Here is a 26,989-nt window from a genome sequence, read left to right as displayed (position 1 = left end):
AGGCCCTAAGAACCCCTGGCCAGTTTCCCAGACATATTTCAGTTGGAAGCTCATTGTAAGAAACATATATTCACAGTATTTGTAAACCAGGGGGGCCTATTTGAAATACATTAACAAAAAGACTCCTTTTCAGGGTTTTCAAGATCTCATGTCTCATGGATTATTTCCCAAGTTACTTAGTAAATGTGTTTTTTTAAAAATAACTGCCTCTGCTATATTTCTTTCCCCTCTAGCCTAAGTCAACTTTTTCATTTCTAAAGCCAGCAATTTCTGAGCAACCAGGCTATCCTGCCATTAAATATGGATGCAGGAGCTTGACAAATCCCAAATAGCTTTTATCAGTCAGAGATAGTCTCCTCGACTAACAAGAATAGGCAGGTATGTAAATGTGTTCATTATAATACAACTTATCCTACTGTATGGTTTCCAAAATACTAGAGAAGGAAGGGATCCAGTGTCCTCTCAGGTTGGAGCTAACCTACAGCTTGATTGCCTTGGCACTCTGATTAATAATCTTGATCTATCTAACTCTAGTCTGGAGAATTTCCTCTAGAGAGCTGTTGTGGCTGACACACTCTGAGACCAAATATGCAGTTATATTTAAGGACTTACTCTTGAGTGCTTTGATATTCCTGTATTCTTTTTAGTCCTTCTAAGCTCTAACTAGATTAATCTTCTTAATACTGATATGATAATCACCAAGTTTCTGTACCAATATTGTTATCATAGAAAAATGCGATGTTTTTTAATTATAGTCGGATTCATTAACAACTACAATTCGTTTCTTTTCAAAGGAACACACAAAGGCTTTTGGTTCTCTTCAGTTAAATTGTCAAAAAGTTGGACGTACTTATCGTAGGGGATTGGTTGAATAACATATGACTAATTCATGCAATATAATACTCTGAAGCATTAAAAACACAGTGTAGAAGAGTATGTATTGGTACAGGAAAATGTTCACATATACTCCTTAGAGAAAAAATCTTGCTACAAACTAGTATGCACAAAATAAATCATTTTGCTAGAGAAAATATACACAGGAAAATGAGCAGACTTACATCAAATATTAAAAGTATCTAAGGATAGAGGTATTACATGCAAGTTTTTCCTTTTGTATTTCTGAATTTCCAAAGGTTCTGCACTGAACATTATTTTTACTTTTTTTTTTTTTTTTTTTTTTTTTGCAGCACGGCGTGGCCTGTGGTATCTTATTTCCCCAGCCCGTGATTGAACCAGGGCCCCCCGCATGGAAGCACAGAGTCTTAACCACTGAACCACCAGGGAAGTCCCTATTTTTACCATTTTTTAAAAACTTTATTTAACAAAAAAAAAAAAAGCTCCCAAAGTAATTTTGCAAGTCATTTCTTATACTATTTCACACCTATTATTAGTAAAGGTAATGGAATATCTTTCACCATAGAAGACTCTCAATTAAGTTTTAATATAAGAGGCAGTTTTTCCAGTTGCCTTTAAAAATAGCAAAAAGATTTACTGGGTCACTACCATGTGCCAGGTCTTCTCACATATTCTATTAAAAGTAACACATTAAGGACAGCCAGGGAAAAAAAAGTGGCTGAAAATATGTCTACAGTAATGCCATCTTACAATTTTAAAAAGACTCAGCACCACCACTCAACAAATAGTTCAATTCCATTAACTCTTATTGAGTGTTTCCTAGGTGGCAAGAGGGAAGCATGGTGAACAAAGTCCAGAGTCAAGCAACACTGGAACACAGTCTCCAGCAGCAAGGTTGCTTCAGCGTCTGAGAGTGGGCTTCCACAGACCACCTGTATCAGAATCCCTTATGGCGCACTGGTTAAAAACAGATTCGTGGGACTCTCAAAACCACTGGCTAAATTTCTGGAGGAAAGACCCAGGAATTTACATTTTAAAAAGTATTCCAGTTGATTGCTACATATAGTAAAGTCTGAGAACTCCCAGTGCTGCAAGAGATTACAGTTAGAGAGATCACAAGTCTTGAATGTCAGGCTAAGGAATAAGTTAATTCTATAGTAGACACTTGGAGGTGGCGGGGGTGGGGGGGGTGTTGGAGACTAGCCAGGAGTTTTGACTGGGAGAGCAGCATGTTAAGATCTGTGCTTTGCCCAGAGATAAACCCACGAACCTATGGTCAACTAATCCATGACAAAGGAGGCAAAGATAGACAATGGAGAAAAGACAGTCTCTTCAATAAGTGGTGCTGGGAAAACTGGACAGCTACATGTAAAAGAATGATTTTAGAAGAGACTGGATGGATTGAAGACCTAAATGTAAGGCCACACACTATAAAACTCTTAGAGGAAAACATAGGAAAAATACTCTATGACATAAATCACAGCAAGGTCCTTTTTGACCCACCTCCTAGACAAATGGAAATAAAAACAATAATAAACAAATGGGACCTAATGAAACTTAAAAGCTTTTGCACAGCAAAGGAAACCATAAACAAGATGAAAAGACAACCCTCAGAATGGGAGAAAATATTTGCAAACGAAACAACTGACAAAGGATTAACCTCCAAAATATACAAACAGCTCATGCAACTCAATATCAAAAACAAACAAACAAAAAACAACCAAATCCAAAAATAGGCAGAAGATCTAAACAGACATTTCTCCAAAGAAGATATACAGATTGCCAACAAACACATGAAAGGATGCTCAACATCACTAACCATTAGAGAAATGCAAATCAAAACTACAATGAGGTATCACCTCACACCAGTCAGAATGGCCATCATCAAAAAATCTACGAACAATAAATGCTGGAGAGGCTGTGGAGAAAAGGGAACCCTCTTGCACTGTTGGTGGAAATATAAATTGATACAGCCACTGTGGAGGGCAGTATGGAGGTTCCTTAAAAACCTAAAACTAGAACTACCATATGACCCAGCAATCCCACTACTGGGCATATACCCTGAGAAAACCGTAATTCAAAGAGTCATGGGCTTCCCTGGTGGCGCAGCGGTTGAGAGTCTGCCTGCCGATGCAGGGGACACGGTTCGTGCCCTGGTCTGGGAAGATCCCACATGCTGCGGAGTGGCTGGGCCCGTGAGCCATGGCCACTGAGCCTGTGTGTCCGGAGCCTGTGCTCCGCAACGGGAGAGGCCACAACAGTGAGAGGCCCGCGTACTGCCAAAAAAAAAAAAAAAAAGACACAGACGTAGAGAATGGACTTGAGGACCTGGGAAGGGAGAAGGGTAAGCTGGGACGAAGTGATAGAGTGGTACTGACATACATACACCACCAAATGTAAAATAGCTAGCTAGTGGGAAGCAGCCGCATAGCACAGGGAGATCAGCTCGGTGCTTTGTGACCACCTAGAGGGGTGGGATAGGGAGGGTGGGAGGGAGACGCAAGAGGGAAGGGATGGTGGATATATGTACACATATAGCTGATTCACTTCGTTATAGAGCAGAAACTAACACAACATTGTAAAGCAATTATACTCCAATAAAGATGTTTAAAAAAAAAAAAAAAAAGATCTGTGCTTTCAGTCAGTACTGCTTGTTACAGCATGAGCTGAAAAAGAGAACTGGAAGCACTGGAGAACCCAGGACAGTGATCTATAATAATGCCTCAAAACTGACCAAGGGAAGAATGAAGTGGTTCCCATCCCTGGTATCAAAAAGAGGGGTGGGAGGAGGAAGCTCATGAAGAGTTATTGATGAATAAATAAGATGATGTGAATGCCGAAATGTTAAATCCCAAAAATATAGATATGGAGAGGAAAATTTAGAGAAAACTTACCAATGGTACTTTATGTCATTTAATTAATGCATTCATTCAATCATGGACTTGTTACTAGACCAAACCCTGGTCTAGATGTTGGTTCAAAAAACAGATGAGAGGGGCTTCCCTAGTGGCACGGTGGTTGAGAATCTGCCTGCCAATGCAGGGGACATGGGTTCGAGCCCTGGTCTGGGAGGATCCCACATGCCGCGGAGCAACTAGGCCCGTGAGCCACAACTACTGAGCCTGCACTTCTGGAGCCTGTGCTCCGCAACAAGAGAGGCCGCGATAGATAGTGAGAGGCCCGTGCACCGCGATGAAGAGTGGCCCCCCGCTTGTCACAAATAGAGAAAGCCCTCACACAGAAACGAAAACCCAACACAGCAAAAATAAATTAATTAATAAACTCTTACCCCCAACATCTTCTTAAAAAAAAACAGATGAGAACAATTAAATTACATGCTTTAAATGCATGAATTGTATTGTATGTGAAATATACATCTAAAATAAAGTTGTTACTAAAACAAAACAAACAAGATATTTCCCCTGTCCTTAAGGGGCTCAGAGAAGCACAAGGAGATAAACAACTGCAATGCAGTGTAGTAAGTGTCAGGACACAGGGGCATCTTAGGCAGAATGGGTCTGGGGGAACTAATTCACGAACAGGAGTAGAGAAAGCCAGGCAAGGGGAATGCTGCAATGTGGCAAAAAGGCACCCTGGAGAGCTCTTGACTTAAAGTGAAGACCTGAATGCCTGGAGGGAAACACAAGAGATGAGGCAGGCCCAAGGTGAAGGTAGGTCAGGAAGAGCCCTATGCATTACAGCCTCACTGCTCGAGGCATGGCCCTCAATCCAGCAGCACTGGCATCACCAGGAAGTTGTTAGAAATACAGTCTTGGGGCTCCATCACAGATCTCCATCAGAATCTCCACTTTAACAAGATTCCCAGGTGATTCAGATGGACACCAAAGTTTAGGAAGCACTACATTAATAAATTTATTCTCAAGACAAAATTCAATGGGGAATCACTGAGGAATTTCAAGCCAGAGAGTGACATGATCAAATATGTGCATTACATAAAGATCACTCTGGTAGCAGAACGAAAAACAGATCACAGGAGGTAAGACCAAAAATTGCTTAGGAAGCTGTTTGGGGATCCAGGAAAGAATTAATAAGGGTCCAAATAGAGTGAAAATAATACCAGGAAATGGAAACTGATCAGTTAGGGTACAGGGGTGGGAATGCGGGAGGGGAAGTAAATCAAGAAAATTTCTAAGTTTTGGTTTGGGTTAATGCTTTAGATGTTGATGCTATTCACTAGACAAGGAAAGCAAATAAAAACAACAATCAGAATGGTGACTGTTTCTTAAATATGTACCAGGCATTCTTTTTTTAAAAAAAATATTTATTTGTTTATTTATTTATTTGGCTAGACCAGGTCTTAGCTGCAGCACGCAGAATCTTCATTGCCGCGTGTGGGACCTTTTAGTTGCGGCATGTGGGATCTAATTCCCTGACCAGGGATCAAACCTGGGCCCTCTGCATTGGGCGCTCAGAATCTTAACCACTGGACCACTAGGGAAGTCCCTGTACCAGGCATTCTTATAAGTGCTTTGCATGAACTATCTCATTTAATCCTCAAAACAACCCTATGAAGTAGGTATTACTGTTATCCCATCATATAGATGAGAAAACTAAGACAGAGAAATTAAGTAGCACAGAGAAATTAAGTAGCATGAAGAGGGAATAAATGACAATTTCAATTTTAATTACACTAGGTTTGAGGTGCTTGTAAAGGTGTCCATAGGCAGTTGTCTGTAAGGATCTCAGTTTGTAAGGAGAGCAAGTAGGTCAGAAACAGATTTGGAAATCATCAGCACAGGGTTGGTCCTGACTCATTAGGAGCAGACCAGGCCACAGTGGGAGAAAGTGTAGGTCAAGGACACAGGCTAGGAGCACCAATCTCTAAGAGGCAATAAGAGGTAGCTAAGTTTATAAAGAAGACAAAGCAGCCGGATAGAACGGAGAATGATAGCCATAACTGAACAGCAACAATACTAACAGCTAACGTTTATAAGTGCGTAGTATTATGTATGTTTTATATATTAAATAATTCAGTCATTATTAAAACCACATGAGGTAGATATTATTATCCCCATTATAAAAATGAGGAAATTGAGGCATAGAGAGATTAAGTGGCTTTGTTAAGGTCACAGAGAAAGTGAATAGAGAAGCCAGGATTCGAACCAGAATTCAAGTGTAGAGCTCATGCCTTGACAGCTATAATGCACTGCCTGACTTTCGGGTACTGTGAGAGGTGGAAGCCTCTCTGTTCCGGAAGGAACAGTTGTAACAAAGTCCTCTGAACAGTATCTGGTCTACAGTAAGGCCACAGTAAATATTAGCCATTATTATTTGTTAATTATAGTGCCATGGAATCATGCATTTATGCTAGTCACAGCTTTTAGAAGAAAGCAAATGAAAACTAAATAAGGTAAAAAAATCTTAGGTTTTAGTGGAGGAAGAAAAGCAAAGAACTACAAAGGATGCTAAGGCTTCGACTCAGTTTCCTATGTCTTCAATACCTAAACTTCCACACAATCAACATTTAACCACATTTCTGGCTACCAGTCCTTAAGGAGGGCTGCTGTGCACAGCAATGCCTGCAGGCGTCACAAACCTAGAAAACACCTTCTGGGAGCTATGAACATTCCATTCTACGACACTGTCTTTAGCACTGGTGTGTTTTGTTCCATCTTAATTGCTTTAAAGCAGGTAGTTGATACTGAAGGTCCCTCAGGTTCTTGGCTGCCCACTGAAGGAAAACTCATCCTCTGACCACTCCAGACAAATGGTAGTTTGTTCTAATTAGAAGGGTATGTTGTCTATAATGAAATAACATATTTTCAGGTAATTTTCAAGTTAAAATTATATTGTTTATATGCTTAAGCCAGTAGTTTTAGGGACTTCCCTGGAGGCGCTGTGGTTAAGAATCCACCTGCCAATGGGGTCGAACCCAGGGATAATGAGTTCGATCCCTGGTTTCACTGGGTTTGACCCTCCCGGTCCAGAAAGATCCCACATGCTGCACAGCAACTAAGCCCATGCACCACAACTACTGAGCCTGCGCTCTAGAGCCCGCAAGCCGCAACCACTGAGCTCGTGTGCCACAACTACTGAAGCCCGTGCATCTAGAGCCGGTGCTCCACAACAAAGAGAAGCCACTGCAAGGGGAAGCCCACGCACTACAACGAAGACCCAACACAGACAGCCAAAATAAAATAAAATAAAATAAAAATACTAATGCTTTAAAAAAAAAAAAAAAGACTAGCTTCACAGATTTTTTTCTCTTTTTAAAAATCTTTTTAGGGCAGTCAAGATGGTGGTGTGGGAAGACACAGAGTATGTGTCTCCCCACAACTAGGGTGCCTGCCGGACGCTGGTGGGGGACCTTATCACCCAAGGAGACAAGAGGAACCCCCAAGCAAACTGGTAGGACGTGGGGGGACTGAGGAGGGAGGAGAAGTGGAGGCCGGAGAGGACCAGCACCCCTGAGGGTGGCTGAGAGTGGGGAGGGGTTCCCACGCCTGGAGGGTCCCTCAGGGGCTCAGATCAGGGAGCATTTCCCCTGCGCAATCAACCAGGTAAGTCTGCCAAGCTCTCGGGCCAGGTCCTACGCCCTCAGAGGCCCCTCCAGGCCACGTTGGTCCTGGGGGCGTAGGAGGGAGGCCAGGGCAGAAAAGGAGAGGCAGAAAGGAGGGGGCCTCCAGGACAGGAGGAGCAGGAGAGGGCTGTACTCCCAGGTGGGGTCCCCTGGCCTCTGAGACCAGAGGCAGAGGCACGCCTGGGCCCCTTCTGTTCCTTGAGCCTAAGCCCCAGCCCCCACCCCTCCCAGGGCCTTTGCCAGCCCTGTGGGTCCTAAGCATATGCCCCGCCCACTGCCCAACCCCCACCCCTGCTTAGGCCCCGACCTCCACAGACAAGGCCTTTTCCACCTTTTTTTTTTTTCTCTCCTCCTCTTTTTTACTATTTTGGTTCTGTTTTACCTTCCAGTTGTTGTTTCATCTATATTTTTACTTTTATATTCTTTCTAACATATCTGTTAGTTTCCTAGTCTAATTCTTTTTACTTTGTTCTCATTCTTTTTTTTTTGCCACCCTGTGCAACTTGTGGGACCTTGGTTCATGAGCCGAGGGTTGGGCTGAAGCTCCTGGGGTGGGAGCTCCAAGTCCGAACCACTGGACTAACAGAGAACCTCAGACTGCAGGGAATATTTATTGGACCTAGGTCTCCCAGAGGTCAGCATCTCGGTACCAAGACCCAGCTCTACTCAACAGCCTACAAACTCCAGTGCTGGTAGCCTCAGGCCAAACAACCAGTAAGCCAGGAACACAATCCCACGCATAAAAAAAAAAAAAAAAATGAGACGGCAAAAAAATATGTCACAGATGAAGAAGCAAGGTAAAATCCTACAAGGCCAAATAAATGAAGAGGAAATAGGCAAGCTACCTGAAAAAGAATTCAGAGTAATGATAGTAAAGATGATCCAGAATCTCAGAAGTAGAATGGAGGCACGGATTAAGAAAATACAAGAAATGTTTAACAAAGATCTAGAAGAACTAAAGAACAAACAAATATCAGAATAACTGAGTAACAGAATAACTGAGGCAGAAGAACAAAGTGAGCTGGAAGACAAAATGGTGGAAATAACTGCCAAGGAACAGAGTAAAGAAAAAAGAATGAAAAGAATTGAAGACAATATCAGAGACCTCTGGGACAACACTAAACACACTTTAGTGTTCCAGAAGCAGAAGAGAAAAAGAAAGGGTCTGAGAAAATATTTGAAGAGATTATAGTGGAAAACTTCCCTAACATGGGAAAGGAAAGTCACCCAAGTGCAGGAAGCACAGAGTCCCATACAGGATAAACCCTAGGAGAAACACACTGAGACACATATTAATCAAATTAACAAAAATTAAATTCAAAGAAAAAATATTAAAAGCAGCAAGGGAAAAACAAAAAATAACATACAAAGGAATCCCTGTAAGTATCAGTTGATTTTTGCAGAAACTCTGCAGGCCACAAGGGAGTAGCAGGATACACCTGAAGTGATGAAAGAGAAAAACCTACAACCAAGATTTCTCTACCAAGCAAGAATCTAGATTACTCTACCGAGCAAGAATCTCATACAGTTTTTTGTTTTCTTTTTTTTTGCGGTACGCGGGCCTCTCGCTGTTGTGGCCTCTCCCATTGAGGAGCACAGGCTCCGGATGCGCAGGCTCAGCGGCTATGGCTCACGGGCCCAGCCGCTCCACGGCATGTGGGATCTTCCCGGACCGGGGCACGAACCCACGTCCCCTGCATCGGCAGGCAGACGCTCAACCACTATGCCACCAGGGAAGTCCTCTCATACAGATTTGATGGAGAAATCAAAAGCTTTTCAGACAAGCAAAAGCTAAGAGAATTCAGCCACTACAAAACCAGCTTTACAACAAACACTAAACAAACTCCTCTAGGAGGGAAACACAAGAGAAGAAAAAGACCTACAAAAACAATCCTAAAACAATTAAGAAAATGTTAATAGGAACATACATATCAATAATAACCTTGAATGTAAATGGATTAAATGTCCCAACCAAAAGACACAAACTGGCTGAATGGATACAAAAATAAGACCCATATATATGCTGTCTACAAGAGACCCACTTCAAACCTAGGGACACATACAGACTGAAAGTGAAGGGATGGAAAAAGATATTCCAGGCAAATGGAAATCAAAAGCTGGAGTAGCAATACTCGTATCAGATAAAATAGACTTTTATCCATTGGACAGATCATCCAAACAGAAAATAAATATGGAAACACAAGCTTTAAATGACACAATAAACCAGATACATTTGATATTTATAGAACATTCCACCTGAAAGTGGCAGAATACACTTTCTTCTCAAGTGCACATTGAACATTCTCCAGGATAGATCATATCTTGGGTCACAAATCAAGCTTTGGAAAATTTAAGAAAATTGAAATTGTATCAAGAGTCTTTTCTGACCACAATGCTTTGACACTGGATATCAATTACAGGGAAAAAAACTGAAAAACACACAAATACATGGAGGCTAAACAGTGCACTACTAAAAAACCAAGAGATCACTGAAGAAATCAAAGAAGAAATTTAAAATATTCATAGAAACAAATGACAACGAAAACATGACAACCCAAAACCAACGACAGACAGCAAAAGCAGTTCTAAGAGGGAAGTTTATAGCAATTCAATCTCACCTCAAGAAACAAGAAAAATCTCAAATAAACAATCTAACCCTACTCCTAAAGCAAACTTGAGAAATAAGAACAAAGAAAACCCAAAGTCAGTAGAAGGAAAGAAATCATAAAAATCAGAGCAGAAATAAATGAACTAGAAATGAAGAAAACAATAGCAAAGATAATAAAACTAAAAGCTGGATCTTTGAGAAGATAAACAAATTTGACAAACCCTTAGCCAGACTCATCAAGAAAAAAGGGGAGAGGATGCAAATCAATAAAATTAGATATGTAAAAGGTGAAATCACAACTGACACTGCAGAAATACAAAGGATTATAAGAGACTACTACAAACAACTATATGCCGATAAAACAGACAACCACGATGAAATGGATAAATTCTTGGAAAGGTACAATTTTCCAAGACCGAACCAGGAAGAATTAGAAAATATAAACAGACCTATCACAAGTAATGAAATTGGAACTGTAATTAGAAATCTTCCAACAAAAGTCCAGGACCAGATGGCTTCACAGGTGAATTCTACCAAACATTTAGAGAAGAGCTAACTCCGATCCTTCTCAAACTCTTCCAAAAAATTGCAGAGGGACGAACACTCCCAAATTCATTCTACGAAGCCACCATCACCCTGACACCAAAACCAGAAAAAGATATCACAAAAAAAGAAAATTATAGACCAATATCACTGATGAACATAGGTGCAAAAATCCTGAACAAAATACTAGCAAACAGAATCCAATGGCACATTAAAAGGATCATACACCATGATCAAGTGGGATTTATCCCAGGGATGCAAGGATTCCTCAATATATGCAAATCAATCAATGTGATACATCACATTAACAAAGTAAGGAATAAAAACCATATGATCATCTCAATAGATGCAGAAAAAGTTCTTGACAAAATTCAACACCCATTTATTATAAAAACTCTCCAGAAAATGGACATAGAGAGAACCTACCTCAATATAATAAAGGCCATATATGACAAACCCACAGCAAACATCATACTCAGTGGTGGAAAACTGAAAGCATTTCCACTAAGATCAGGAACAAGCCAAGGATGTCCACTCTCGCCACTCCTATTCAACATAGTTTTCAAAGTCCTAGCCACATCAATCAGAGAAGAAAAAGAAATAAAAGGAATCCAAATCAGAAAAGAAGAAGTAAAACTGTCACTGTTTGCAGATGCCATGAAACTATACATAGAAAATCCACCAGAAAACTACTAGAACTAATCAATGAATTTGGTAAGTTTGCAGGATACAAAATTAATGCACAAAAACCTCTGGCATTCCTATACAGTAACAACGAAAAATCAGAAAGAGAAATTAAGGAAACAATCCCATTTATCATTGCAACAAAAAGAATAAAATACCTAGGAATAAACCCACCTAAGAAGGCAAAAGACTTGTACTCAGAAAACTATAAAACACTGATGAAAGAAATCAAAGATGACATAAAGAGATGGAAAGATATACCATTTCTTGGATTGGAAGAATCAATATTGTCAAAATGACTATACTACCCAAAGCAATCTACAGATTCAATGCAATCCCTATCAAACTATCAATGGCATTTTTCACAGAATTAGAACAAAAAATTTTACAATTCATATGGAAACACAAAAGACCCCGAATAGCCAAAGCAATCTTGAGAAAGAAAAATGAAGCTGAAAGAATCAGGCTCCCCGACTTCAAACTATACTACAAAGCTACAGTAATCAAGACAGTAAGGTACTGGCACAAAAACAGAAATATAGATCAATGGTACAGGATAGAAAGCCCAGAGATAAACCCACGCACGTATGGGCACCTAATTTACAACAAAGGAGGCAAGAACATACAATGGAGAAAAGACAGCCTCTTCAATAAGTGGTGCTAGGAAAACTGGACAGCTACAAATAAAAGAATGAAATTTGAACACTACCTAACACCATACACAAAAATAAACTCCAAATGGATTAAAGACCTAAATGTAAGACCAGGCATTATCAAACTCTTAGAGGAAAACATAGGAAAAGCACTCTATGACATAAACCACAGCAAGATCTTTTTTGACCCACCTCCTAAAGTAATGAAAATTTAAAAATAAAATAAATAAATGGGACCTAATGAAACTTAAGAGCTTTTGCACAGCAAAGGAAACCATAAATAGATGAAAAGACAACCCTCAGAATGGGAAAAATATTTGCAAATGAAACAACGGACAGAGGATTAATCTCCAAAATATACAAACAGCTCATGAAGTTCAATATCAAAGAAACAAACAATCCAATTAAAAAATGCGTGGAAGGGCTTCCCTGGTGGCGCAGTGGTTGAGTCCACCTGCCGAGGCAGGGGACATGGGTTCGTGCCCCGGTCCGGGAAGATGTCACATGCCGCGGAGCGGCTAGGCCCGTGAGCCATGGCCGCTGAGCCTGGACGTCCAGAGCCTCTGCTCTGCAATGAGAGAGGCACAACAGTGAGAGGCCCGCGTACCACAAAAAAAAAAAAAAAAAAAAAAAATGCGTGGAAGACCTAAATGGACATTTCACCAAGGAAGACATACAGATGGCCAAGATGCACATGAAAAGATGCTCAACATCACTAATTACTACAGAAATGCAAATCAAAACTACAATGAGGTATTACCTCACACTGGTCAGAATGGCCATTAGCAAAATATCTAGAAACAATAAATGCTGGAAAGGGTGTGGTGAAAAGGGAACCCTCCTGCACTGTTGGTGGGAATGTAAATTGATATAACCACTAGGGAGAACACTATTGAGGTTCCTTAAAAATCTAAAAATAGAACTACCATATGACCCAGCAATCCCACTACTGGACATATACCCTGAGAAAACCATAATTCAAAAAGAGACATGGGGGCTTCCCTGGTGGCGCAGTGGTTGAGAGTCCGCCTGCCGATGCAGGGGACACGGGTTCGTGCCCCAGTCCGGGAAGATCGCACATGCTGCGGAGCTGCTAGGCCCGTTAGCCATGGCCGCTGAGCCTGCGCATCTGGAGCCTGTGCTCCGCAACGGGAAAGGCCACAGCAGTGAGAGCCCCCGCACTGCAAAAAAAAAAAAAAAAAAAAAGAGAGACATGTACCACAATGTTCATTGCAGCTCTATTCACAATTGCCAGGACATGGAAGCAACCTAAGTGTCCATCAACAGATGAATGGATAAAGAAGATGTGGCACATATATACAATGGAATATTACTCAGCCATAAAAGGAAACGAAACTGAGTTATCTGTAGTGAGATGGATGGACCTAGAGTCTGTCATACAGAGTGAAGTAAGTCAGAAAAACAAATATCGTATGCTAACGCATATATATGGAATCTAAAAAAAAAAAAAAAAGGTACTGATGAACCTAGTGGCAGCACAGGAATAAAGACGTAGACATAGAGAATGGACTTGAGGACATGGGGTGGGCAAGGGGAAGCTGGGGTAAAGAGAGAGTAGCAGCGACATACATACACTACCAAATGTAAAACAGATAGCTAGTGGGAAGCAGCAGCATAGCACAGGGAGATAGGCTCAGTGCTTTGTGACCACCTAGAGGGGTGGGATAGGGAGGGTGGGAGGGAGATGCAAGAGGGAGGGGATATGGGGATATATGTATGCATACGGCTGATTCACTTTGCTGTACAACAGAAACTAACACACCATTGTAAAGCAATTATACTCCAATAAAGATATGTAAAAGTAAATAAATAAATTTTAAAAATAAACATAACCAAATGATGATTAAAAAAATAAAATTAAAATCTTTCTAATTCAATTATACTTTCTGGCCCAGATTCACCCAAGATCAAGGAGAAACAGCGAATAAGAGCAACAATAAGGAAAACTGTCAGAAAAAGGAAATAGTTTAGATTTCCAAAAGGTTAAGTTTTTGAAATAAACTTATTATAGTTCTACTGTTAGAGGATTTTTCAAAGCAGAAAAAAGGTACTGGATGGCAGAAAGCATCTCACAGAAGTGGGACATCTGGTCATCCTAGCCCTGAAGAAATGTACATAAAAAGTGCTATTTTTAAAATGAAATAAATGTGAATACCCTATCTTGCATAATTGTAAATGCGAACCCTTGCCAGGGAAATGTGGAATCTAAAATTGACTAAAGCTGACTAATCCAAGCAAAGATTTATGTACAATAAATGCTCATCATAGTACATTTCTTATTACAGTGAAAATGCCCAACAGTAAATAAATTATGGTACACCCAGATGATGGAATATTATGCAGCCACTAAAAACATTTTCAGTGAATATTTTATAGGACTTCTTTGGTGGTCAGTGGTTAAGACTCCGCACTCCTAATGCAGGGGGCGCAGGTTCAATCCTTGGTAGTGAACTACAATCCCACATGCCGCATGGCGCAGCCTAAAAAAAGTTTTTTTCATTAAAAAAAAAGAATATTCTATAACATAAAAATTATCACAATACATATTAAGCTTAAAAATCATAAAAATTAACATTATGAATATAGATAAAAGACTTGAAGTAAATTAATGGTTGAAAATAATCATCTCTGGATGGCAGTTTTTTTTTAATTTTCTTCCTTTACATGTTTCTTTTTTATTTTTTTAATTTTATTTATTTATTTTCGGCTGTGTTGGGTCTTTGTTGCTGCATGCAGGTTTTCTCTAGTTGTGGCGAGTGGGGGCTACTCTTCGTTGTGGTGCGCAGGCTTCTCATTGCGGTGGCTTCTCTTGTGGAGCACAGGCTCTAGGTGCGTGGGCTTAGTAGTTGCAGCATGTGGGCTCAGTAGTTGTGGCTCACGGGCTCTAGAGCACAGGCTCAGTAGTTGTGGCACACAGGCTTAGTTGCCCTGTGGCATGTGGGATCTTCCCGGACCAGGGCTCAAACCTGTGTCCCCTGCATTGGCAGGCCGATTCTTAACCACTGCGCCACCAGGGAAGCCCCCTTTTTATGTTTCTGTATTCTCCAAATTGTCTACAATATATCATTCCTATAAGCAGAAGAGATATTACTGAAAAGGCAATTAAAAAAAATTTTTTTTTAATTTTTCGGCTGCGTTGGGTCTTCGTTGCTGCGCGTGGGCTTTCTCTAGTTGGGGCGAGCAGGGCTACCCTTCATTGCGGTGCGCGGGCTTCTCACTGCGGTGGCCTCTCTTGTTGTGGAGCATGGGCTCTACAGCGCGGGCTCAGTAGTTGTGGCAAATGGGCCCAGTCGCTCCGCGGCATGTGGGAACTTCCTGGACCAGGGATCGAACCCCTGTCCCCTGCATTGTCAGGCGGACCCTTAACCACTGCACCACCAGGGAAGTTCCCTGAAAAGGCAATTTTTAAAAAGTTTTTCCAATTAATCTCCATTTTTATTTTTAACTCTTTCCCACTTTTTCTTACCCTAATCTAAGTCTTAAGATCTAGGGCAGTGGTCCTCAAGCAGGGGCAGGGGGATGGGGGACTGCTCCCCAGGGAACATTTGGCAGTCTGTAGACAATACGGATTGGCTGTTACAACTAGGGGTGGAGGACGCTACTGGATCTAGCAGATAAAGGTTAGAGATGAGGCTAAATATCCTACAACATGCAGGACAAGCCCCCAGAAAAAAAGAATAGTGCAGAGGTTGAGAAATCTTGGTTAGAATGAAGAAAATGAGTATAAGCGTGAAGATTGGGTTAAAATACAATATTAACTCTAGTGGGTTTAACTTTCCATTTCTAAAATAAGATTTAACGAATACACATTCTGAATTGATGAAAGTTTAGCCCAGGTTTTGACCCAAATTTCTTATTATTAAGATATACTTTTCCTAATTTTATGGAAAATATCTCTAGCAGTTCTGCTCCCAAACTGAGCATGATGCTTATCAAATTAGAAGATTTTTTTCAGCTTGAGCATAGAGAGACCAAATCTGTTTAAACGTTTTTTAAGTACTGCTATAAAAATGTTTTAAAGTGAGCTCGTATCCTTAAGGGAATAGCTGATTATCTTATTGTAATCACTCCAGTATGATAAGATGAAAAACTAAGTTCTAACTAGTCTAGTCTAACTAGTCAAAACTAGTCTAACACAAAAGTGTTTGTTTGAAACACATACACACTCACATACACAGAAAATGATTTATGTAAACTCACACAAAATTACTTCTACTTGGTGATGTCAGATTCAGGGAATGGTAACAAAGCAAGAATACAAAGCTTTGAGGAAATGAAGTACCCTCCTCAACCTAAATTACTAAATAATTCACTCCATAAGAAATTTGGTTATAACAAAGCACAGGAGAGCATTAGGAGTGGGTACATGAACTACAGTCAGTAGTACAGGATCAAGAAGTAGATGACATGGTGGAAAGTAAGAGAGCAAAAAAAAAGGTTAGAACACTGTAGATGAATAATGGATGATCTGAACAGTCAAAAGGGGGAAATAAGAAATTTTGCAACTTATCCTTGGGTGAAAATGGGGTAAGAGAATAATGTTTGCATACAAGGATGTGAAGAAAATAAAGGAAAATAAAATGCTGAGGAAATATGGCAGAAAGAGATCAGAAGGGAAGGTTACATACGGTTCAGAGCCCCCTAAATAAGACTGAATAAAAATACTTTTTAAATCATCTATCTCTGATATGCTTTTTTTGTTTTAGTTGAAGTACAGTTGATTTACAATATTGTGCTAGTTTCAGGTGTACAGCAAAGTGATTCAGTTCTATTTTTTTTCCAGATTATTTTCCATTATAGGTTGTTATAAATATAATTCCCGTGCTATGCAATAAATCCTTGCTGCTTACCTATTTTATATATAGTAGTGTGTATCTGTTAATCCCATACTCCTAATTTATCTGCCCCTCATATGCTTTTATCAACATTTGCACTTGATTCTCCATGGCCTTTTTTTTTTTAATTAAAAATGATTCTCTAGGGGAAAGATATCCAATGTCCTCCTAGTCAAAACCCTCCTATTCATCTTCTCAAAAATCAGAAAAGGAGAGGCAGAACTCAGTCACTTTGTCACTTTTGGTGACTGATTCATAGTGGACATTGGCTGAGGGTAGCTGTTTTGTTCTGTCTCTCTAGCACTATTCCTTCTGATGGGGAACAGCTTTCAGCCACCCCACCAGGTCTGAGTACGACTATCAGTCAGGATGCCCCATCCTCTCTCTGGCCTCTGAGATGAGCAAGACTGGACTGCTCACGGTCTCCCTCCCACCACCTACTCGGCACACAACCACAAGCAAGGACAACCAGAATTCCTCTACCAGGCTCTCTTCCTCCAGGCCCAGAGCTAGACCATGTGGTCTGCAGGTGCCACTGACCCTGAAAAGAGCTGTCCTGAGGATGAAAGCAATATTAAATAGCAGTCTGACACGAAAGCCAGTGACAGAGAGCCCCAGAGGTACCATGTCAGAGTCTTGAATCTAGCCATGCCTGGGCTTTCAGGGCATCTAAGCAAATAAAATGCTTTTTGGCTTTGAGTTGGGTTTCCATCACTTTCAACTAAAACAGCTCTGGCTGGTAAATTGTTTAACACTGTCAAAGAGAGGTTCGGAAAGTCGGTGTATCAAAACTATGATCCATGAATTAGCCAGACCCTTTCTATTTATCTACCACATCTTAGCTGATATCATAACTTTAGATAATGAGTTTCATATGTGTAAAACAATGGTTAGAGTAGAAATTCATTTTAAATGACATATTTATTTATTTAAAGAACTAACAAGTATCCTTACTAAACTGGGATTTGATGTTATAAACTTCTAATCTTGGTGTTAAATAAATACTTTGCCATTTTCCCACTTCACCTTCATCTTTCTGAAGTCTGTCCTTTTAATCTGTCTAGCCTCCTCACTGCCCTGATCATTTTATTTCTCCCATTCTGAAATTCCTTCAGAATGTATTTATCAAGAGGAAACCGAGGACTTCTCTGGTGGTGCAGTGGTTAAGAATCTGCCTGCCAATGCAGGGGACACGGGTTCGAGCCCTGGTCTGGGAAGATCCCACATGCCGCGGAGCAACTAAGCCCGTGCGCCACAACTACTGAGCCTGCGCTCTAGAGCCCGCGAGCCACAACTACTGAGCCCATGTGCCACAACTACTGAGCTCATGTGCCACAACTACTACCCGTGTGCCTAGAGCCCGTGCTCCACAACAAGAGAAGCCACCAGAGTGAGAAGCCCGCACACCACAACGAAGAGTAGCCCCCACTAGTCGCAACTAGAGAAAGCCCACGTGCCGCAACGAAGACCCAAAACAGACAAAAATAAATATACAAAAAAAAAAAAGAGGAAACTCCAAGCACATACACAGGATTCCTGGCCAGGACAATGCATGTTTTTGTGTAAGTGACTAAAGAGAGACAAAACTTGTCTTTTTTTAATGTCCCATCTCCCTCCAGTCCAGCACTGTGCTCACATTTTTTTTTTTTAACTTTCTGGCCATGCCGTGTGGCATGTGGGATCTTAGTTCCCCAACCAGGGATCGAACCCCCGCTCCCTGCAGTGGAAGGGCAGAGTCTTAATCATAATCACTGGACCGCCAGGGAAGTCCCTGTGCTCACATTTTTGAACACAGCATGACATCGGGCCAAAGGAGGTAGATAGACGATCTTCATGAACACTTAGGAGTGGATAACGCACTTTTTCCTTGATTTCAACCAAGTTTGCAGCCATTATTTTGAAACTAAAGCATAATTACATCATCCCTAAGTTCTATAATTGGCAAAAAGCCTCTGTGGTACATGGAGATGTTTAAGGCAAATGGCAGCTGGTTAAGGAGACTTTCAACTGAGAAGGGCTTTGAAGCGAAGTGGAGACTGAGGCATGAAGAAGCCGGGGATAAGTTTCTGCAAAGTTTTAAAATCTCTATCAGCACGAACCCAGATGGACATTACTACCAAGGTAGATGAGGCAGGAGAACTGTTAAAGGGCAGAATTGACTAAAGGGCATTTTAGCACACTAAGGACCTAAGGAAACAAGGCATCAAAAGCAGACACCATTAGTAAAGGTAAGGTGGTAAGTGTGTGAAGAAAAGATTAAATAAACCACTTAAACTCCTTTCCAACTATTCCCACTTCCCACTGTCAGTGAAACTCCATGGGAGTCACACCCAAGGTCAAGTCTCTATATTCAGTTATCAACATTGGTTGAGCTAAGGTGGAATCATAACATACACTTATGAAAACAAACAACTCTTTCCTCTGCCCCAGCGGGCAAGCCAACTCCAGTAAACTCTCTGAATAAACTGGGGAAGAGAAGGAGCTAAGCACCAACGAACTTTTAAGGGTGATAGAAACGTTCTATATCTTGTTTGTGATGGTGATTACATGACAGAATATATTTATCAAAATTCATTAAACTGTGCACTTAAAATTAGTGATTTTTAAAAAATATTTATTTATTTGGCTGCGCCAGGTCTTAGTTGTGGCATATGGGGTTTTGGTTGTGGTACACGGGATCTAGTTCCCTGACCAGGGATCGAACCCAGGCCCCCTGCATTGGGAGCATGGAGTCTTAACCACTGGACCACCAGGGAAGTCCCAAATGAGTGAATTTTATTAAATGTAAATTATACCTCAATAAAGTTGATTAGAGAGAGACAGAGATACAGAGGCAGGAGCCAGAGGGAAGGGAGAGGACAACCTCCCCAGGTAGACAAATGGAGAAAGTCTGCGAAAACTACTGTAGGACAGGACACGCCTGGTGGGGTGGAGTGGTGTCGCCCACACAATATTTCACCTAGGGCCAGACCTCATTCCATAGATCAGCCAGGAATTTATACTTCTGATAATACCTCATAGTTCGTGAGGAATTACCTAAAGTGGAGACAGATAAATCCAATCCATCCTCTAGTGGGCCATGTGCCCCTAGATTCTCCTGATGGAGGCAAAATTCATGATAAAGTGAAGAACACAAAAGCTAAATTACTCTTCTCTCCCACAGTCTCCTATAGGAAAGTTATCCCCCCCACTCCACCTCAACCTTTTGGAGGTTGAAGTTAAATCCCCAGAACCCCATTCAGACCTTCCTCCAGTATCCCCTTACTTCAAAAAGCTAAAAGCACCAGGAAGAATTAACCTGTTTATGTGGCAGTAGCAACTCTCATTAAAATTATAACTTTTTTTGTAATCTTTTAGCCACTGGGCAATACACCGAACTGTCACACTTCAAGAAACAGTAACAAATTTCAAGAGGAGATCACAACCATTCTGCTTTGCTCAAACAGTCTAAAGAAGTATTTCTGAGCCACTTACAAATTCCAGAGTCAGCAAAAATGCATGATATAATGAGAATTAACTTCCAGTTTCCAAAGCTAGGGCCACTGGTGTTAACTTACACTATTCCCTCTCCCTCTCTTCCTGCATCTACTCCATCACAGAGACCTGTCTCTCACACTTTCTGCCTGCACTTCAATCTACCAGACTTTCATCACTTTCCATTTTGTTTCCTACCACATTTTCCTTGGTCTCCCTGGCTCCCAGCTCTCTTCTCTATTACTCACCCCGTTCATCATGCCTGAAAATGTGCTTACTTGTTTAACCACTCCATTACACCCTGCTTCATTCCTACAAGTGGACTAATCCTCCCAAACCATTATTTTCTGTTTCTCTCCTGTTTAAATTGTTTTTAATCCACCCAACAAATATTTAATGAACACCTACTATGTGGAAGACATTGTGATAGGCTCTACAGGAGGTAAACAAACCCTGACCAGCATCTCAGGGGGCTTACAGTATTGTGGGAGTGGCTTACATATATACAGATAACTATAATAAGATAGAAATGTGTACAGGTCATTAAGACAGAGAACTGTCAGCTGGATGTCAAGTAAAATTAGAATTGGTAAAGAAGAAGTAGAATATGAGACAAAGAAAAAGCTACAGAGGTTTCCAGCATGAGGGACTAGGAAAATAGCAGAGCCATTAACAGGCCAAAGGACATCAGGAAGAAATACAGATAGAAGGAGCATGACAGGAGATTTAAGAAAAGTGAATGTACTTGCCAAAGCCCAAATCAGGGAACATGATCAGAGATTTCTGTTCTGCTTTAAGAGGCTGGAAGCAGTCTAAGAAATGCAATTTCAACACCAAAATATTAGAATTTCCAGGATTGATGATTTAAAGGGACAATGGCATAGAATATAAAATTGGGACTATCCCAGAAAAAATCTAGTCCATGCAGCTTCAGTAGGTATGAGGAAATATGGTGGGAAAGGAAGATTACAGATATACAATCTACTGGCCTAATAGTTGTTTCACCTAAGGAAAGTGTACTTGGCTTCTGGAGTGAGGGTTTTAGACTGTTTCTGTACTGTTAGAAAATTCAGCATCCTGACATACTATGGGACTCCTAATTAAACTTCAGGTAATCTTGGCCATTCTACAGCATTTATGTGGTACCCATGGTGTCTGGGAACTTCATGTGAGGATGACTAGGATGCCATTTTATTGCTATTGGTGATCCATCCAGGTCTAATTAATAAACCCTGCTCCAGAAATGCTGAATCCTTTGAAGTTGCTGAAAGTAGCTACAAGTGATGTCATCATTCAGACACCCACTGGAAAGTCAAGACCAGCAAATATTTTCAAAACCAGAAACAATAAGATGTCACAACCACCTTCAATTCTTTCAGGAACGAGTCAGGTGGATCTAAAAATAAATCAACACACAATTCTGTGATTATACTAAAAACCTTTGAATTGTACATTTTAAATTGGTGAATTGTACATTATGTGAATTATACCTCAATAAAGCTGTTATTTTAACAATCAACAAACATGTTTTAACCAAAATGTTAGTTTCCAGAAATGTTATATCCTAGTAACCTAGCTATTGCCTTTAAAATGTTTATACTGCTGGAAAAATTTACAAAAGGGAAGCCCTGCTAAATTGCTGTGACAAAACCATTATCATTTTAGCTAAAAAGAATAAACTGAATGGTCTTTTGTCTTTCACTGTAATAGGAGCTGATTTCTATCACACATCAAAATCTGCCTTTAAGCTCTGAATGCCATTTTGAAAAGGGCACTTTTCAAATTTAACCACTATGTTGAATACCATAATTATGGCATGTCACTATTATATCTTTCCTTGTAGTCTACCCCCAGAATTTCCTTCCCTATAATCCTCTGCAAGGGGAAAATCCTTGTGTTTATATACAATTTTTTTAAAATTTTTATTTATTTATTTTATTTTTGGCTGCGCTGAGTCTTCGTTGCTGCATGAGGGCTTTCTCTAGTTGTGGCGAGCGAGGACTACTCTTCATTGCAGTGCGTAGGCTTCTCATTGCGGTGGCTTCTCTTGTTGCGGAGCGCGGGCTCTAGGTGCACGGGCTTCAGTAGTTGTGGCACACGGGTTCAGTAGTTGTGGCACGTGGGCTCAGTAGTTGTGGCACACGGGCTTAGTTGCTCCACCATGTGGGATCTTCCTAGACCAGGGCTCAAACCTGTGTCCCTTGCATTGGCAGGTGGATTCTTAACCACTGCACCACCAGGGAAGTCTAATCCTTGTGTTTAATATCCATTTATATTCCTCTAATGATTTCCCTCGTCCTCTAAAAATCACGACCCAAGCTTTTATCTCTAGAATCATTCCAACCTTCTCATGTCCCAACCTCTGCCCTAACTTCTACAAATAAATACCATACCAGCTGTCTGACTGCTGCTGAGGTAACAGCAGGTTATTTATGCCCTTGAAGATTCAAAGCGGGCAAAGAATATAAGAAGCAGGCTGTAAACCCTTTGAGGGAAAGGACTGTGTCTTGTTTATGTTAGAACCTCTCAACATTAAGCAGAGTACCTGGCACCCAGGAGGTGCTCAATAAATATTTTTGTCCGCCATTAAGCTAAGGTCCATTCACAAAAAGAATGAGCCAACAAACAAACCAAGTAACCAGATTATCCTTAGGTATAAATGCATTTAGGAGAAGGCAACTTAAGCTCAACTTCCCTACTGATGTCTAAACCAGTTTGTCTTTACAATGACTAGAGGGTGAATTTTAAAACAGATTGTGATTATGCCCAAAGCCCACCCCAAACCTTACAATTTTAAAAATCACAGGATCTTTTAAATTTTTTTCTTGCCAATTATTTTGGGAGAAAAAAGCAGACCCAAAACCCAAGAGCAACGTATTATCCAACCAGTGTCTAGTTAAGCAGCCTACAATTAGTCAGGCAGCTGAAGGATGGACTCCTCAGGCAGTGAAGAATGGGGTCTATACAAAGTAACTAAGGAATATTTACAGACCATATCTCTTCTTGTGAAAATGACTCTGATATTTCTTAGTGCCCACCTCATATGTTTATTATGAGGATTAAATGAGTTAATATTTGTAAAGCACTTAAAACTGTACCTGGCACATAGTTAGCTTTATATAAATGTTTGTTTATAAAGTAACTTTGGATCAATTTCCAATTGCATTCAATCATACATTAGGTATCTACAATGCCTAAAGAATTACCAGGTTTAGAGAGAAGTTTCATTGTGTAGTCCTCAAATCTGAAGCTGGAAAGAGAGAGGTCCCAGGAAATGTTTCATGCAAACTCATTTCATGGTTGAAGAAATATACCTCATATTTGTAGAGAAATTCACAGGTTACGAAAAGCATTCCCATGTATTATTGTTTGATCCTCACAACAACAACCTTGTAAGAGATGTAGGGCAGGTATAATTAACTCCATTTACAGATGAGGAAACTAAAGCACAGAGAGGTTAAGTGATTTGCCCAAGGTCACACAGTAAGTGAAAAGGCCCCGGCTAGAATCAAGGGCTAGAATCCAGTTCTCTTGATGGCAGGTCCAGACCTCTTCCTTTTATAACATGCTGCAACTTGAGCCCTGGGCTTACTTGGGTCATATTTGGAAGCAGTGATTCTGAGACCTTAAATGTAGACTTGGCTGCAGATGCAAACTCAAAAAGTTAAGGTAATTCTGTTAACTGGAATTAGAGGTAATTAACAGCTGGCAAAACATCTACCTACACAGGAGTGATAGTATAAAATGCCATGACTACACACAGTCACAAAGGGCACCACACACTGTCTTGAAGGGACAGTTCTCCAAAATATGCCATTCAGAGATTACCAGCCCCAGGAAAGAAGGAAAGGCTGCCACTTCCCTTAAACAAAACCCAGAAGGAAAAGGCTCACCCCAGAGGATGGTGAAGACATGGAGCCTAACAAGGCTCTAAGGGATTACATGCAGATTGCAAACTCCCAGCGACAAATGAGTACCGACCATCCCAGTGAATCAGCTCGCATTTATTCGTCTGCATCTTCCCCAGGGGCTCTCCACCACAGGGTAGCAATCGGAAACCGGGCACCTAAAGGTGAAAATCGACTGGCGACCTTTTGCAAGATTCCATACCTCACAGAAAGGTTGGGTGGCGGTAGAAGTGGCACCGCATACCAACACCAGACGTTATTTTAAGCGCGTGTCCCCAGGGGAGGGACCGACCATCTAATCTGTCAGATCTAGGATCTCCCACCAGCCAGGATTTTTCCTAAAGCAAGACGGAGGGCTGAGCAATCCTGGCCCAGGCTCGCCCTACTAAAGCCACACAGACCCGCTTTCCACTTAAAAACCCGCACTGCTCCCAGGCCAAGAAGGGTGGCAGGGGCCACAGAGGCACCCCGAGGCAGGCCTCCCTCCGCCGCCTTAACCATCAACGCCCGAACAAGGGAGGTGCCTCTGCGGGCGACCGGCGGGCAAGGCAGAGGATTTCGAAATGCTCGGAAAGGGGGTGGTGCCGGAGGGACCGGACAGGGTCCCCGCGCCCCGGCCCCTCCCCGGCCTGACAGCTGGCGGCGCCGGGCCGCGCGGCCCCCTCCCCAAGGCACGGCTCATGGGGCGCCTTACCTTTGTGTAGAGCTCCGACGCGGCCATGGCGGGCCCCGCGGCGCCGACGCCCCCAGCCTGTGCGGAGGCCGCACCTCTTCTGGGCGGCTGCCCGCGCCGACTAGGAAACGCCGGGGCTGCAGCCGGCAGGGAGCAGGGCAGGGCCAGGCGGGGCGGGCCGCTCCGGGCGGGGCGGGGTGGGGTGGGGCGTCTCAGCCGCGGGCGGCCAGCGAGGGCCTCGCCATCACTCCCGGGCTCGCCGCGAGCAGTGTCGCGCGCTCGGCGTGCCCGGGGTCCTCGGGGTCGCCGCCGCTGCCAACCCTACAGCCGGTGATGCTGCTGCCGCTGCCGCCGCCGCCGCCGCCCTCGCCCTGTGCATTGTGGGAGCGGGAGGAGGCTGCGCTCCAGCGCTGCCACCGCGGCTGCTCCGGGTTCTGTCGGGCTCACGCTGCCTCCCATCGGCTGCGGGCACCGGGCATCATCAGCCTGTCAGCCAGCGTCGCCGCTGCCTCCTCCCGCGCTGTCGAGGCCCAGAAGCTCGCCCCAGGACACCACTGGCCGCACACCGCCCCCGGGATGCCCCAGGCCCCAAGCGAGCCCTGGACCGTGCAGAATAGCCCAGCCCCCGAGAGGGGCAGCGATAGCGGTGTCACTCAGGGTGTCCAGGTGAATGGGAGTCTGCAGGCTGCTTTTCCTGTGCTTCCAAACATTTGTAGGGAACGGATAGGGGGAGAAGCTTCTTGGAAGGCCATGGAATAACTTAGAATTCCAGAAGAGCCCTATTAGCAGTACACGTCTGGGAGTGAGCGAGGACGGATAATCTGAGAGAAAGAATCACCAAGGTCACCCTGAACACCTCGGCATCTGCCGTAGGGTCGTTTCGTGAAGCCAGAGCGTAGGGACCTGTTTTAAGCTATAGAAATTTAAGTGCACCTGGTAACAAGATGCCCCCGGGGGGCGGCCCTAGAGCCTCCTTCTATCCTAGGCCTGCGCCTTCATAACGGTGCCACTCACCTTCTGCCCCAGCCCTCTTTCTCTATCTAATCGCTGTTATCCTTGCACTTCAAGCCCAAGAATGTGATCTTTCCACCCCACCCTGATGCCGTCTTCACCCTCTACCTCTTCCCCACCCACACTTTCATTCCAGTTTAGCTAATCTCCATTTTTTCATCCCAGCCTCTTTAGTGTGCTCATCTTTCCTTATTTCTTTGAACTCTTAAGTGGTGCCCAGTGCCAGTCATGGGACTCTGGGATGGTTTTTATCAAAACTATCTCTCAAGGCTGGCCCCCTTGGTAGTGTGTGTATCCTGCGTGTGTATTTGAAGGAAGATCATTGATGAGGGGGACACTTGGGGCCAGTCCTCACTCCCTGGAACTCAGGCCTCTCCTCCCCTTGCTCACTGCCCACAGTCTCCTCAGACATGCCAGAGGTAATGGCTACAGAGTCCTGCATAATGCTCTGTACCTTCCAATTCTGAAAGTAAATCTCTTTCATCTTTTTGGATACCACCCTTTCTTTAAAAGAGAAAACCTGTGCAGCTATCAGCAGTACACCAGAAAAGGCACTGGATTGAGATTTAAGAGTTTCTTTGTGCCTTGTGTAAGGTGGTAACCACTCTGTTTTCTCACCCTCCAGCTAGTACCTACCTCCTAGAAGATGAAATTCCTATATGAAAGATGTCCTCCCTAATATCTGAAGGAAAGTACCGTTCTTATCATCAAGGAGAGAAGTTAAGGCCAAGAGAATTCTAAACAAACAGACCTTGTTAAAATAGTTCTTATCTTCCTTTAGCTTCCCCACATTGTTAAGTCACTTGTCCACAATTGCTTCTCTTTGTTCAACCCAATATAAAAGCTAATAAGTTTTGCCATTTATTTGGGTCTTCATTTCCTTATGAAGGCTCCTGTATCATGTAAAACAATATGAATTAGTATGCTTTTCTTGCATTAATCTATTTCTGTCAGTTTAATTTTTAGGCCCAACCAGGGACCCTAGGAGGGTGGAGGAAAACATTTTCTTCCCCTAAACTGAGAAAAAACTAAAAAATTAAAACGGTGTTGTGTTACAGGTGTCAGCGAAGTTTTTTGGTTTGTTTTGTTTTGTTTCCCCTAGTGACAGAGGGAAGAAAAGACACTAGAATTATTCTCTTCTAATACCTGAACACATGCATTCAACCACTCAAATATTTGGCCC

The 26,989-nt window shown here is 42.2% G+C and overlaps 1 protein-coding gene across 5 annotated transcripts in view; it reads right to left on the bottom strand.

The window, feature by feature from the left end:
- Positions 1–25,158, bottom strand: part of MYO5A (myosin VA) — a 181,425-nt gene extending 156,267 nt beyond the window's left edge. For 4 of the 5 annotated variants that reach the window (XM_022579515.3, XM_022579518.3, XM_089907184.1 and 1 more), the window contains exon 1: positions 24,817–25,156. In XM_022579515.3, the coding sequence (XP_022435223.2) occupies positions 24,817–24,843 (27 nt within the window). In that variant the 5' untranslated portion in view covers positions 24,844–25,156. Of the gene's footprint in view, positions 1–24,816 lie in introns of all 5 variants that reach the window. The other variant, XM_089907185.1, reaches the window with a different exon arrangement.
- Between the last annotated feature and the right edge of the window lie 1,831 nt (positions 25,159–26,989).

Source organism: Delphinapterus leucas, chromosome 2, assembly GCF_059928025.1.
Source record: "Delphinapterus leucas isolate spDelLeu-1000000601 "Yukka" chromosome 2, BTC_Dleu_Yukka2, whole genome shotgun sequence".
Classification (NCBI taxonomy): Eukaryota; Metazoa; Chordata; class Mammalia; order Artiodactyla; family Monodontidae; genus Delphinapterus; species Delphinapterus leucas.
This window is presented reverse-complemented; position numbering and strand designations above follow the sequence as displayed.